The 13,955-nt window shown below is 52.2% G+C and overlaps 1 protein-coding gene across 1 annotated transcript; it reads left to right on the forward strand.

The window, feature by feature from the left end:
- Nucleotides 1-2,275: 2,275 nt before the first annotated feature.
- Nucleotides 2,276-5,154, forward strand: CEBPA (CCAAT enhancer binding protein alpha). Its single transcript, XM_053270328.1, has one exon. It carries the CDS (start codon nucleotides 2,291-2,293, stop codon nucleotides 3,797-3,799), a length of 1,509 nt encoding a protein of 502 aa, XP_053126303.1. The 5' UTR covers nucleotides 2,276-2,290; the 3' UTR covers nucleotides 3,800-5,154.
- Nucleotides 5,155-13,955: the final 8,801 nt, after the last annotated feature.

The raw sequence follows: 13,955 nt of genomic DNA on the forward strand, positions 1-13,955 counted from the left end.
GCCATACACTGAGTCAGACCCTTGGTCTATCTAGCTCAGTATTGTCCTCACAGACTGGCAGCAGCAGCTTCTCCAAGGTTGCAGACAGGAATCTCTCTCAGCCCTATCTGGAGATGCTGCCAGGGAGGGAACTGGGGACCCAGATGCTCTTCCCAGAGCGGCTCCATCCCCTGAGGGGAATATCTTGCAGTGCTCACACATCAAGTCTCCCATTTATATGCAACCAGGGCGGACCCTGCTTAGCTTAAGGGGACAGGTCATGCTGGCTCCCACAAGACCAGCTCTCTTCCAACCAGTGAAGGGAGAGGCAGCAGTGCTGTGGCCAGCCCAACATGCCTGCAGTAAGCCAGCCAGCCAGAGCACGCCTCCCTTGCGGGGTGGATTGCCAACCACACACAGAGACCACTAACATGTGAGCGAGCACAACAACAGGTAAACTGAGTCAACTAAATTCTCATGTTATGCTGGGGGTTGGGGTCTTGGGAATATGTTAAGTTGTGTGTTGAAATGTTTCTACTAATGCATATTTGCATAAATATACTTTAAAAAAATTATATCCCACTCTCCTCCAAGGAGCCCAGAGCGGTGTACTACATACTTCTCTTTCACAACAACCCTGTGAAGTAGGTTAGGCTGAGAGAGAAGTGACTGGCCCAGAGTCACCCAGCAAGTCTCATGGCTGAATGGGGATTTGAACTTGGGTCTCAGCATGTCCCACTGTGTGTGTGTGTGTGTGTGTGTGTGTGTGTGTGTGTGTGTGTGTGTAGGGGGATGATGCTTCTCTTGTGGTGGGTGAGGGGCAAAAGGGCCTTTAGGTCCGTCCAGGCTCCAAAATCATCTAGGTGCACCTCTGGGCTATGGGGACCATTGGCAGCACCAAGAGAGTTAGTTCAGCTATCCCCAGAGCCACTTTTGAGACATTTCCAGCCAAGGAGCTCAATGGTCATGACTAACATGGCCCCTTCCTTTTATCCTCCCAACAACCCTGTGAGGCAGGCTAGGTGGAGATTTAATGACCACCCCAGGGCCACTGGTTGAAGGTCCTGGTGACTTGAGATGCAAGCTGAATTCAGGCAAGGCAGAGGTGCTCATTGTGGGGGACCAGAATTTAAGGGATGAGTTAGGTCTTCCTGTACTGGATGGGGTTACACTCCCCCAGAGGGAGCAGGTATGCAGCTTGGGAGTGCTCTTGGATCCAGGCCTCACCCTGCTATCTCAGGTGGAGGCAATGGCCAGGAGTGCTTTCTATCAGCTTCGGTTGATTCAACAGCTGCGTCCAATCCTTGAAGAGAATGACCTCAAAACAGTGATGCATCAGCTGGTAACCTCTAGGCTTGACTATTGCAATGTGCCCTACGTGGGGCTGCCTTTGTACATAGTTCAGAAACTTCAGTTAGTTCAAAATGCGGCAGCCAGATTGGTCTCTGGGGTAACCCTGAGAGACCATATTATGCCTGTGTTGAAACGGCTGCACTGGCTGCCAATATGTTTCCAGGAGAAATACAAAGTGCTGGTTATTACCTTTAAAGCTCTGAACGGTTTGGGTCCGGGTTACCTTAGAGAGCGCCTTCTTCAGTGTTATCCCCATCGCTCGTTGAGGTCATCTGGAGAGGTCCGTCTCCAGTTACCTCCGGTACTTCTGGTGGCGACTTGGAACTGGGCCTTCTCTGTAGCTGCTCCTGGCCTATCGAATGCACTCCGGGCAGATATCTGCAGTTTAGCTCGCTGTTGGCCTTTAAGAGAGCCCTAAAAACTTACTTGTTTGGCTTGGCCTTCCAAGGCTTGTAAAGTGTTGTGGGGTTTTTTTGGTAAAGTATTCTAATTGGTTTTAAATGGTTGTCATTGTTTTTGAATTGTTTTTATATTATTTTTAGCACTGTGTTTTGAATGGGGTGTTTTTGTGTCTTTTAAAAGTTGTTGTACACTGCCCAGAGCGTTTGGATGGGGTGGTTTATAAATGTAATAAATAAATAAGCCAGCCAGCCAGCGGCTTGAACTCCCACATTCAAGGGCATCCGGTGGAAGGGGAGGAAGCCAGCAATCCAATCCTTGAGACTATGCCCCATCATTGAACTCAGTGGGAACTGGCTCACTCCAGAGGAGAGCAACTGACCCCTCTTGCGCCCCCCCCCCCAACGCCCGTGCGCACCTCCCCGGCCTGATCCAACGCGGCAGCCCGGGGGCGAGTGACAGAGATCTTCTGCTCAGTAGCACACAGGCACGCGTGTCAGGCACAGCCAGCCCCGCGACTGGCTGGGCGTGCATCGCTCAGAGCTTAAGAGCACCCCGAATGCACAGAGCCGTCGGCGCTCAGCGGGCAGGTGTGCGTCGTGCGCCTCCTCCGAAGTCGCCGCGGGGGCGCTGGCATTCGGCCCGCCCAGCCTGCCATGCCCGCCCGCAGAGGGCGGTGATGGAGGGCGTGGGGGTTGGGGAGGACCGGTCGGGGATCCCACCCCTGTGGCTGCTGCCGAGAGGAGGAGGCGAGGCCGGTCAAAGTTCACTAGAGGGCGATGCCCGGCCCTGTGCACCTATATATAGCAGGCGGAGGGCTGGAGGAGCCGGGAGCCCAGCCGCCGCCGCCGCCGCCAGACGAGCGCAGAGCCGAGCCGAGCGCGCTGCCGCCAGACGGTCGGTGCGGAAGGAGCCCGCCACCAAGTTCGCCTGCGTGCCCGCCAGCGGCCGAGCGGAGGCTCCCCCACCATGCGCGGCGGCCCGCTTTAGCTACTCCATGGAGCCGGGCAACTTCTACGAGGCGGACTCGCGCCCCCCGATGAGCAGCAGCAGCAGCGGCCACCCCCACCACCCCCACCAGCGCCACCTCCACCAGCAGCCCTTGTCGGCGTCGTCGCCCGTCGCGGCGCACCCGCAGCAGCAGCAGCAGCAGCAGCACGCCGCCCACCAGCCGGGCCCCTACGGCTACCTGGCCGCGGCGTCGGAGCTGCAGCCCGACATCTGCGAGCACGAGAACTCCATCGACCTGAGCGCCTACATCGACCCGGGCGCCTTCAACGACGAGTTCCTGGCCGACCTCTTCCAGCACAGCAAGCAGCAGGAGCGTGCCGCCAAGGCCGGCCTGGAGTGCGGCGGCGGCGGCGGCGGGGCAGGCATGCCGGGCGGCGGCTTCCCGCAGGGGGGCGGCGGCGGCGGCGCGCTCTACGGCTACGCGGACAAGCTGGAGTCCAGCGCGGCCTACGAGCGCCTGGGCGCAGGCGGGCCCCCTCCGCTGCCGAGCCTGCGCCCGCTGCTGATCAAGCAGGAACCCCACGAGGACGAGGAGGCCGGCGCGCTGGCCGCCCTCTACCCGCCGCCGCCGGCCAACTGCAGCCACCTCCAGTACCAGGTGGCGCACTGCGCCCAGACGACCGTGCACCTGCAGCCCGGCGGGCAGCCCACGCCGCCGCCCACGCCGGCCCCCAGCCCGCACAGTGGCGGCGGCGGCGGCGGCGCGCACCACCAGCAGCACCCGCACCACCACCACCACCCTCCGCCGCATCACCACCACCACCGGCTCCACGCCGACGCCTCCGCGCCGTCGGGCAAGTCCAAGAAGTCGCTGGACAAGAACAGCAGCGAGTACCGCGTGCGCCGCGAGCGCAACAACATCGCCGTGCGCAAGAGCCGCGACAAGGCCAAGCAGCGCAACGCCGAGACGCAGCAGAAGGTGCTGGAGCTGAGCAGCGACAATGAGCGGCTCCGCAAGCGCGTCGAGCAGCTCAGCCGCGAGCTGGAGACCCTCCGCGGCATCTTCCGGCAGCTGCCCGAGAGCTCGCTGGTCAAGGCCATGGGCAGCTGCTCGTGAGCGCCCCGACGGACCCCGGCGGCAGCCGCCCTCTCGGGCCGGCGCCGCGCGCTGAAAGCCGCGCTTTTACGCCCTCGCGGGCCGGGGACAGTGGGAGGGACTGGCTGGCTTCCCCGGCTTGGAAGGAGACCGAGACGCTCTTCCGTAGGACCCCTTCACCGAGAGAGCGCGGGCGGGTTCTGGGGCTTGAGCCCCGTCTGCAGGGCTGACCTGGCTCCTGAACTGTGCCGGGACTCGCCGCCACTGCGGGACTGCCTGGCGCAACGCCCGGGGGCTGGCCGCGAATCCGCCTGCGTGAGAGCTGGAGCCGCCGGTGGGGCTCCGCCGTTCAGGGGCTCAACTGCACACACTGACTTGCTGGCGAGGGGTGCGGGGAGTGGGCTGGGGGACCTGCGGGCGTCCCGAGAGACGAGTGCAATGCCGGGGGACCCTGCGGCGGAGCGAGGGGGACTCGGTGGGGGAGGCTGCCGCGCCTGTGGGTCGGGCGGCAGCAGCAGGTCGCCGAGCCAAGGGAGCTCCGCCAGCGCCGCCTCGGGACGAGCCGGGCTCCTTCCCACCCCGCCGAAGAGCCGCCTGTCCCGAGGGGAGCCCCGTGGCGCTGCCGGCGGCGGCGGCGGCTCTTCTTGCCTTGTCCCCGCTTCGCCGCGCGGCTGGGCTGGGCTGCTGCCGCGCCGGCCCTCCCCGCTCCCTCCATTCGGTGCCTTTTTCTGTACTGTGAGAGTCGAGAGCTCCCTCTTCTCGGCACATTTGCCGCCGGGCCACCCTGCCCGCCTCGGGCTGCTCGCTCAGGAGCTTTGCCGAAGTGCCACCAGCCGGGGCTCCTAGCCCGGTGCCAGCGGGGCCCTTTCTTGCCACTTCTTCTCCTCCTCCTCCTCCTTTGGGTCTGTTTAATGTTGGCTTCCTTGGCTGGGGGGCTTCTTCGGAGCTGCCTCCGTCGCTCCAGCTGGTGTGCCCGGCGAGGAAGGAGGTCGCTTGAGGGCAGGTCGAGAGAATTTGGCTCTTGCACGCCTGGCGAGCCCCCTCACCTCTTGGGGATGCCATTGCCTCGTGGTTCTGACTATGTGGTATTTCCAGTCCGGGGAGGGAGGGAGGGGGAGGCCCTTCTGCTCCGAGCACTTTTTGACCAGCTGGTGCTTCTCCTCTTAAGAAACAGCACTGGGAGATGCAAGACAGACGAACCAAGTGCCAATTTTTAATTTCTCAAAAGACCAGGTAGAAGAACTATTATATTTTCTTAAGTGTGAATACCTGGGAACTGTGTTTTATATATATGATATATTTTGAAACGACAAACATACTGCATTTTAAAGATCCTGGTTAAAATGCATAAATAAAATGTACATGTTCTGCCTTGAGCTTTTCTTCTGTCTGGCTTCTGTTCTTCAGTACTTCATCATGTCTCTGTTGTGGACAAACTGATCACTTTTTCTCCTCAACAGTGATCATTATTAGCTGCTCTTTTAGCTCTAGACCAGAAATACTTCTAAAACTTCCAAATGTGCCATTTTTAAACAGGCTGTCAGCAGCAGGAATGCCCAAACCACTGGGGAGGGGAGTTTTTTTGGCACAACTCCATTGAGGTGTAGTGGGGTCCTGTGAGTGGGACTTGCAGAACAGAAATCAGTGGATTGCACCTCATGAGCTTAATATTCTGATCTGTTAAGAGCTTTATTTCATGCACAAGTCCCACTGGAGGTATCTAGGATGCGGGTATTTCTCTTTGCAGTTTTCTCTTAATGCAGCTTCTCTTTGATCAGTTAGAACACAGAATATCCTCATACAGGACGACTAACGCACTTTGCCATTGTTCAGAAAGGAAATTGTTCATAGAGTTGTGATAGGGAGTTTTGACTGTACACAAAGCTTGGGTTATGCGTGGAAGATGGGTCCAGGAGGTCCTTAAAGAAATCCACAAGCCCCTGGCTGCTCCCCTCCACCCCGAATTGAGCGAAATCATGGTTCCCTGGTAACGTCCTATAAACAGCAGTGACTGAGTCTGTGTTTCACGGGGTTTGCCTCCGATTAAAAGGTGTGCTTTTAATGAGATTTTAATGGGGAGCAAATGAATTGCTCCTTAGTGTGTCAGACCTAAGAGGCAGTGATGCATATCTTGCAGTGGTGTGCTGCTCAGAAGTGAATGTTGGTGTTGCAAACTGCAAACTTTCTGTCTCCTTAAAATGCATCATGAGTTTTAATACAGGGTGGTATCTGTGGCGCTGTCATTTCTCCCTCTTATTGGCTGTGACCCTGAACACCCTTTCAAGGAACTTTTGCTTTGACTTTAGTAGTGTAAGCATATTTAGAACTGGGTGTGCTGCCCTCTTTCCCACCCACCCACCCCTTCTTTCTGTACCATCATCCAGTCCAATAAGGTCAGCAGATTCCAAAAATACTCTTTGAGGAAGGTGGCTTGAATGATCTGACGAAGACGTTCCCAGACAGTCTTGGGCATGTTTATTAAGAAGCAAGCCTTGTGCTGAATGTACTTCTGTTTCTTCTGTGTAAGCATGCACCCATGATCAGTGAAAAGTGATAGAGCTCTTTGTCCAAATGTAGGGGAGGATGGTGGGTTAGGCATTAGAGCAGACCCTTGCCTAAGAATCTCCTCTGGTGTGACCCAGAGGATGGGCGTTGATTCTTCCTTGGCTTTAAAACATGGGTTCTCAGTCGCAGGTCACCAGCTGTTGTTAGACTACAATTCCTATCGTCCCCAGCCACAACGGCCTCTGGGCAACAACATCTGGGGATCCAAAGTTTGGGAACCGCTGCTTTAGGGCTCACAAGACTTCCATAGGCATGCTATCAAAACTCTTGGTGGACTTGTATATACTCTAGGCCAAATCAGACACAGTGTGGAACATCTGTGATGAGATCTCCTGATATATAGAGGCTCCAAATCTGCCTAGAGACAAAGCACTGGGAGGTGATTAGATTCTTTCCCCTCCCGCTGGTTCCTTGCTCTAAGTTCTGCCCCCTCCCCAAAGCTCTTATGTGCCCCACCACAGGAGAAAGTCTACCTGCTTCAATAAAATTCAGAGTCCCCTGCAGATGCTTTTAGGTAAAAACGAAACTGCCAGGAGATCAGTCACAGGTCTCCTGCCTCTTGCCTCTTTGGGCCCTCATGTGCAGGGCAAGGGAGTGCAGGATTAATGTGGAAACTGCTGTGGTGGGTTTTTTTCATCCCAGAAGCTCTAGGTGCAGCTCCATCATTTCTAGTGGCATTAGAGCACCACGGGTCTTCCGGTGCCCCACTCTTGTGAGCTGCAGACCACCAGTAGCGCCAATCCTCGGTGCCATCCAGCCTGACAAAGTTCTGGAGAACTCCTCAAGATTACATGTCATTTTGATAATGAAGGTATTCCTTTTGATTGTGACTTCTGCCCCCCCCCCCTTTCCTTTCTAATGGACTGGCTACCTATATTTATACTGGCTACAAATATTTATAAGCAAAAAAGGAGACACAATCAGATGGTGCAGTGAAGCATTTATTGAAGCCCAACGCTTTTCAGCCTCGGAGGCCTTCTTCAGGGGCAATAATTTGTGATCTTTCAAAGCAACCTGGAGCAAGTAGCCGTTGCCATCTTCCAAGCTAAGAAGGGAAAGGTCATTTGTGCTGGGCTTCAATAAATGCTTCACAGCACCGTCAGACCTTGTCGTCTTCTTCTTCTTTTGCTTGTTTGGAGAGGAGAGCTGGTCTTGTGGTAGCAAGCATGACTTGTCCCCTTAGCTAAGCAGGGTCTGCCCTGGTTGCATATGAAAGGGAGACTAGAAGTGTGAGCACTGGAAGATATTCCCCTCAAGGGATGGAGCCGCTCTGGGAAGAGCATCAGAAGGTTCCAAGTTCCCTCCCTGGCAGCATCTCCAAGAGAGGGCTGAGAGCGATTCCTGCCTGCAACCTTGGAGAAGCCGCTGCCAGCCTGTGAAGACAATACTGAGCTAGATAGACCAATGGTCTGACTCAGTATATGGCAGCTTCCTATGTTCCTGGTTGGGTGCTTCCTGTTTTCCCCCGTCTACAAATATTTATATACTGCTTTTCAACAAAAGTTCTCAAAGAGGTTTACAAAGAGAAATAAATCAGATCGTTCCCTGTCCACAATTTTTATTTATTTATTTATTTATTTATTTATTTATTTATTTACATGTATGTCCCGCTCTTCCTCCAAGGAGCTCAGAGTGGTGTACATGGTTATTTTTATCCTCACAACAACCCTGTGAGGTAAGTAAGGCTGAGAGAGACATGCCTGGCCCTGAGTCACCCAGTGAGCTTCATGGCTGAATGGGCATTTGAACTCAGGTCTCCTTGGTCTTAGTCCAACACCCTAACCACTATGCTATGCTGGCTCACACTCTAAAAAGAAGCATAGAGTAAACACCAACCACGACCACCACTGGAGGGATGCTGTGCTGGGATTTGATTGGGCCAGTTGAATAGAAAAGGTGCTTCTCTGCTCCGTTAGCAAAATCCCCCCACCCCTTAGCAGAGGATACCTACTTTCTTTTGTGTATTGGCTTAATTAGTGACCAGACAGAGAAGCAATGAAGGGCCCCAGATCCTGCAAACACACCTCCTGTGCAAGGTCTTTTCATTACGGTGGGTGTGAAGCTGGCTTGGAAAGGAGAGGGGGAAATAAATGATTGCATAAGGCCATGGGGAAGGAAAGCAAGCAAGCAGGGGAGTGGGAGGAACTTCTCTGTCTGTCTTGCTGATAAACCCTGCCAGCCATCTCTGGGGGCTGTGCAAAGGAGGAGGAGGGAGAAGCTTTCAGTGGAAGAGATCTGCCTCCCTGCATGGGGCAATCGGAAGGCCCTTTCCCCGAAGGGGAGCTGAGGGTAGAAAATGCAACCGCGGGAGATATCACTTGTGTTGCAGTGTGGCACATTGTACGGATCATTGCTGGAAACCCCAGGGCACGATCCACCCACAGCTGGGCACTTTAAAACAGTATTTCAGCTTTTCCATGTCCACTAAAAGAGCACAAAACCAAAAGGTTGCAAGGGAGAACGAAAGGGATAAAGTAGAACTCCGCCCTGAAATTGATCATCCCAGGGCATCGTAAATAAAACCAGCTTCTCAACAAATGTGTTTGGGTGTGACTTATCTCTGTGCCTTCAGTTTGGTTATAAATGCCACGTCCCAAATACGTTGATACCAGCTTGTTAATTTGGAAGGTGCTAGATGTTCCCAGTAGAAAGCAACACATATTTTTGCGGTTGTTAATAAACAATTCCAAATCATGGGAACATAGGAAGCTGCCATATACTGAGTCAGGCCATAGGTCCATCTAGCTCAGTATTGGCAACTGCTTCTCCAAGGTTGCAGGCGGGAATCTTTCTCAGCTCTCTCTTGGAGATGCCGCCAGGGAGGGAATTTGGAACCTTCTGCTCTTCCCAGAGTGGCTCCATCCCTTAATGGGAACATCTTCCAGTGCTCACACTTCTAGTCTCCCATTCATATGCAACCAGGGCAGACCCTGCTTAGCTAAGGGGACAAGTCATGCTTGCTGCTACCACAAGACCAGCTCTCCTCTCATTAGAGTATCATTTGAATATCCCAAGAGAACTGTTCTTCAGGATCGGTTATTCCTAAAACCTGGGCCCAGAAACCCTCAGCAGAAGGAGCAGCCCAAGACCTATGAAAAAGAACAGTAGGATCATTGTTGCTTGAAGCTCCATTAACAGCGATAACAGAAGGGTGCTGTCTCCTCAACTGAAATCCATGGACCTTAAAAAGTTTCACTTCTGGATGATACACCAACTTTTCTGAGTGATTGCTATAGACCAGGGGTTCCCAACACGTAGTCCTCCGGATGTTGCTGAACTACAATTCCCATCACCCCCAGCTATAATTGATTGTAGTAGGAGTTCAGCAATATCAGGAGGACCATGGGTGGTCCCTCTGGGAACTGTCATCCCACAGCATCTGGGGGCCCAAGGCTGGTAATTCTTGCTTCTAGCACAGACCTGCCTTTGATTCGAAGAGGAAATTTCTTTTGGGTGACTAGTTCTCCCTCGTCGGTGTTAAGTCGTATCCAGGGCTCAGGAGGAGCCAGGGACTTAGAAGCTGTTTTGCAAGGAAATGCTCAGTCTTTCGAACATGTGCAATATTTTTTTCCCCTCATGGACAGGCACTCATCACATGCTAAGTAACCACATCCAACCCACAGCTGTTTGGGACTAGAACAGAGTGTGCATGGTTTCCGGGCAGAAGCTCCACTATCACACACTTTAAAAGTGAAGCGTGTTTCAACAACACGAAACAAAATGAGTAGTTTTCCATGCAAGCTCGGCTTAACTGAGCGGAAAGTGAACCGAGACTAGCTGTAAGGAGAGCTCACTGGGACAGGCTAAAGGCCCCTCTTAGTCCAGCATCCCCTCCCCACCACCCCCAGTGGTCAGCCAGGTGCCTCAAAGAAGCTGGCAAACCAGATATGGAGGCAATAGCCCTCCCTCTTGTCTGTCCCCAGCAACTAGAACTCTGAGAGATACTGCCTTTGAACATGGAAGCTCCATTGATATTGCATAGGGCTCTAGCAGTGAAGCCTCTGACCTTCACGGATGTCTCCCAAGTTCCTAACTTCTGTGGGAGCAGAGAGAGCAAGAGCATGTTCACACAGGCCAACTTCTATGTCTTAGTTCCAAGTAAATTGTCAATTTAGTTGGAAGTAAAACTTCACACCGGTCCTCCAGAGGAACTGGAAAGCTAACGGACAGAAAGTAGGTAGGAAGTCTGATAATCCGGAGGCATGGTGGCTGAAGGAGAGGGACCCAGTTGTTAGGGGGTGACACAGAGGACCCCCGAGGGTAAGTGGGAAGGCAAGAGACAGAGGCTTGTGAGAAAGACCATGAGCCTAGCTGCCAAGGAGGCACAGAACTGCTTGGTCTTCTACACCAGGGGTTCTCAACCTTCAGTCCCCAGATGTCACTGGCTAAACCCCTTCATTCCCCACAGCCATTGTTGCTGGGGAAGATGGGAGTTGTAGTTCCACAACAGCTGGAGGGCCAGGTTTGCCCATGCCTGGCCTAGACCCCAAGAGGGCTCCTTTTCTATATTCTATAGAATTCTATAGAAGGCTAGTAAGTGTTCTGATATGATGTGTTCAGGTGGGATGGTCCTCCTAGACACCTGGTATTGCTGGTGCAGGTCTTTTAGATATTCCATTTGAATAAACTGCATTCTAACACTTTAGGCTGCAGTGCTACCTTTTTCTTTGAGTGTACAGAAAAATGACTAATCCATGTTTGTTTGTTTGTTTATTTAACATATTTCCCTACTGCCCAAAAACTTGTGTCTCTGGGCGGTTTACAATTAAAATCATTTAAACATTTTAAACCCAACATTAAAAGTGTTAAAACTATAAATCCAATTAAAAGCCTGGGTGAACCAGTATGTCTTCAGTGCCTTTTTAAAAGTTGCCAGAGATGGGGAGGCTCTTATAGACTGCTTTTATACAATGGGCGTTATTCAAGTGAAATACATAGCAAAAGAGAAGAGCCGATGGTCCACTGTCTAGAAAGAAACACAGAAGGAGACCCCCATCAAGAGCTACAGTGGGAGGGCTGCTATGTGGGGCAGAATAGGGCTCGCCCTGCAGAGATCACTTTCCAAACTGCCTCTTGGCCCAGATATCAGGAGTTTTATGGGTTTTGCTTCTGCTATTCTAAGGGGGCAGTCAAGACCAAAAGGCAGAATTTCACATGTTGATTAGAGATACTCAGCCAGTGAGGTGGCTTCATGCTTTTCTCCTGGCTGGTGGCTGTTAATCTGCGGAGGGAGGTCTTCCAGAAGAAGTGGGTTTTCCAGAAGGCCGGGAAAGTTAACCCTTGCCTGAATAAAAAGTGTACTTTACCAATCCTGTGGGGAGGGGTTGGAGATATACCCCAAAGTAAGTAATATAAACAATAATCTCAACAATCTCAATCTCAACAATCTCAATCAAGGGTTGCCTTGAGCATCATACCAGCTACAAAGGGGGAAAACCAACCCTTTAAAAAGTATTTTTCCCAGTGGGAATCCACTCCTCTGTCTCCATTACAGCTTTTAGGAAGCAAATACCATCATGGCTTTTTACCTAGACTTTTATACAAGTGTTTTCTTGCTGCTGCTGCTGCTGCTGCTGCTGCTTCTGTGCTGTGTTTAATGGTTTTATTGTGTATATGGTTTTAGATTTGTGGTTTTGCTTATATATATTCCAATTTAATATTTGTATTGTTTTAACTGTTGAATAGTTTTGTATTGTTTTTAAATGTATTGTAAACCATCTTGAGATTATTTTAATGAAAGGCGGTATATAAGTCTAACAATAAATTAAAAAATTAAAATAAAACATTTCCCTTTGGCAGAACAGAACAGCAGCAGAAATAATGAGGCCAATAATGGGAATATTTTTATACATACAAACATGACTGGCTGCAGGTGCTGGTCTGTTTCAGTTTGCACTGAGTGCAATTTGGGGTAACAATGACCCCAACACACCATTTATAGATGTACATATCAGGCGGTATAGAAATAAGATAAATGAATAAAATAAATAAAAACATTTAAAATGCAACTTTTAAAAGTTACAAGGGTCCAGGAGGAGGCACCCAGCCCCACAGGGCCACTAAGCTCATTAAGGCTGAAGAACAGGAGCAGCATGGAGTTTGTCCAAGACTAACATCAAAAGTTGCATTCATTCATTCCCACTTCTCCAGGCCAGTTTGACCCCATGATCTGGGTGCAGTTAAGCGACACTCGGCATCTTTGCGGGGAGTTATTCCAGCAGCCCGACCCCACACACTGGAGCTGGGGGAAGAGTGTGGCAGGAGCAGTTTGTCTGCTGATATTTGCTCACTGTTTCAAGGGATGCGCAACAGACTTCCGGCATTGCATCAAACCCTGAAAAGCCAGAAGAGAAAAGGAAGCTGCCGATACAAAGATCCAGTTCCTGGGGGGTGGGGGGTGGAGAGCAGCAAAACTGCCCAGGAAGTTCTGCAAAAAGCCTCCAACTGCTCCAGACCGAAATGCCAGGGGGTGCAACACAGTGAGTGGTGGGCCTTGGAGGCTGGTTGGCTGGCTCAGTGGCACCCTCGGTTGGCTGACTTCCCCGGAGGGATGAAGGGCGGTGCTGCCCAGCCCAGAGGCCCACTCTGGCCTTTGACATGCCATCTTTGGACTCCAGCAAGGACCAGGGGTTCTGCAAGCCTCCCTCACTTTCTCCCTTGGGAGCTGCTGAGACATGGGCAAAGGGCTCCTCACCAACCCGCAACCCCTTCTGTGAAGAGCAAGGGAGGCTTGGGCAGAGCTATCCCACAAAGAACACGGAATCCACTCCCTCTAGGCCAGGCCAGCTCAACTTAGGCCCCCCAGCTGTTTTTGGACTACAACTCCCACAATCCCCAGCCACAGTGGCCAATAGCCAGGGATTATGGGAATTGTAGGCCAACATCTGCAGGAGGGCCAAAGTTGAGCAGCCCTGCTCTAGGCGCAGCAGGCAAAGGGCTCTCTTGAACCCCCTCCCCACTGCTGATAGCAACTATCTGAGACCTTTGGTCGTCTTTCTCCCCTCCCGGGGATCTCCTACACACACACACACACACACACACACACACACACTACAAATGCAAGCCAAGACAAATGCAGATAAGCCAGACGAAAGCAAGCTCCTGCAGTATCCAAGAGGGGAACTTTTCCAAAGCCTCTTGTGCTGCTGTCCACACTGGGAAGGAGGAAGCTCCAGAGCCCTTGGGCTGTGGCGGAACTGCTGCCACCATAGAGGTCACTGCTGCTGCCAATGCACCCTTGCCGGCCTGCAGAGCCAATGCAGCCGGCCAGCCTTGGCCCAGTTCAAAATATGGCTGCTTTAAAAATTGTTGCTGATCAGGGCTGTAGGCTGTCTTGCAACGGGTGGGGCGGGGGGAGGGGGCGGATTCCCTTTTGACTTCTTAACTGTAGGGCAGGGGTGGGCAAGAAAAAAAGGATCACGTAGATCTCTCATGTGTAATAAATGCAATATTTACACAGTAAGCAATAATATTAAAAAAGCAAATAATCAGGTGGATTCCCTTTTCACTTCTCATTCTTCCACCTTTCTTCTTCTTTCCCCCTTTTCTTTCTTCTCAGATTCCATCTGTAGGTATAGTAAAAGCTTTCATGCATCGTATAAAAGCTTTCATG

Source organism: Hemicordylus capensis, chromosome 9, assembly GCF_027244095.1.
Source record: "Hemicordylus capensis ecotype Gifberg chromosome 9, rHemCap1.1.pri, whole genome shotgun sequence".
NCBI classification, from domain to species: Eukaryota; Metazoa; Chordata; class Lepidosauria; order Squamata; family Cordylidae; genus Hemicordylus; species Hemicordylus capensis.

What these genes read in the sequence shown, in the direction of transcription:
- CEBPA (XM_053270328.1), top strand. Translation starts at nt 2,291, where the DNA reads ATGCACAGAGCCGTCGGCGCTCAGCGGGCAGGTGTGCGTCGTGCGCCT.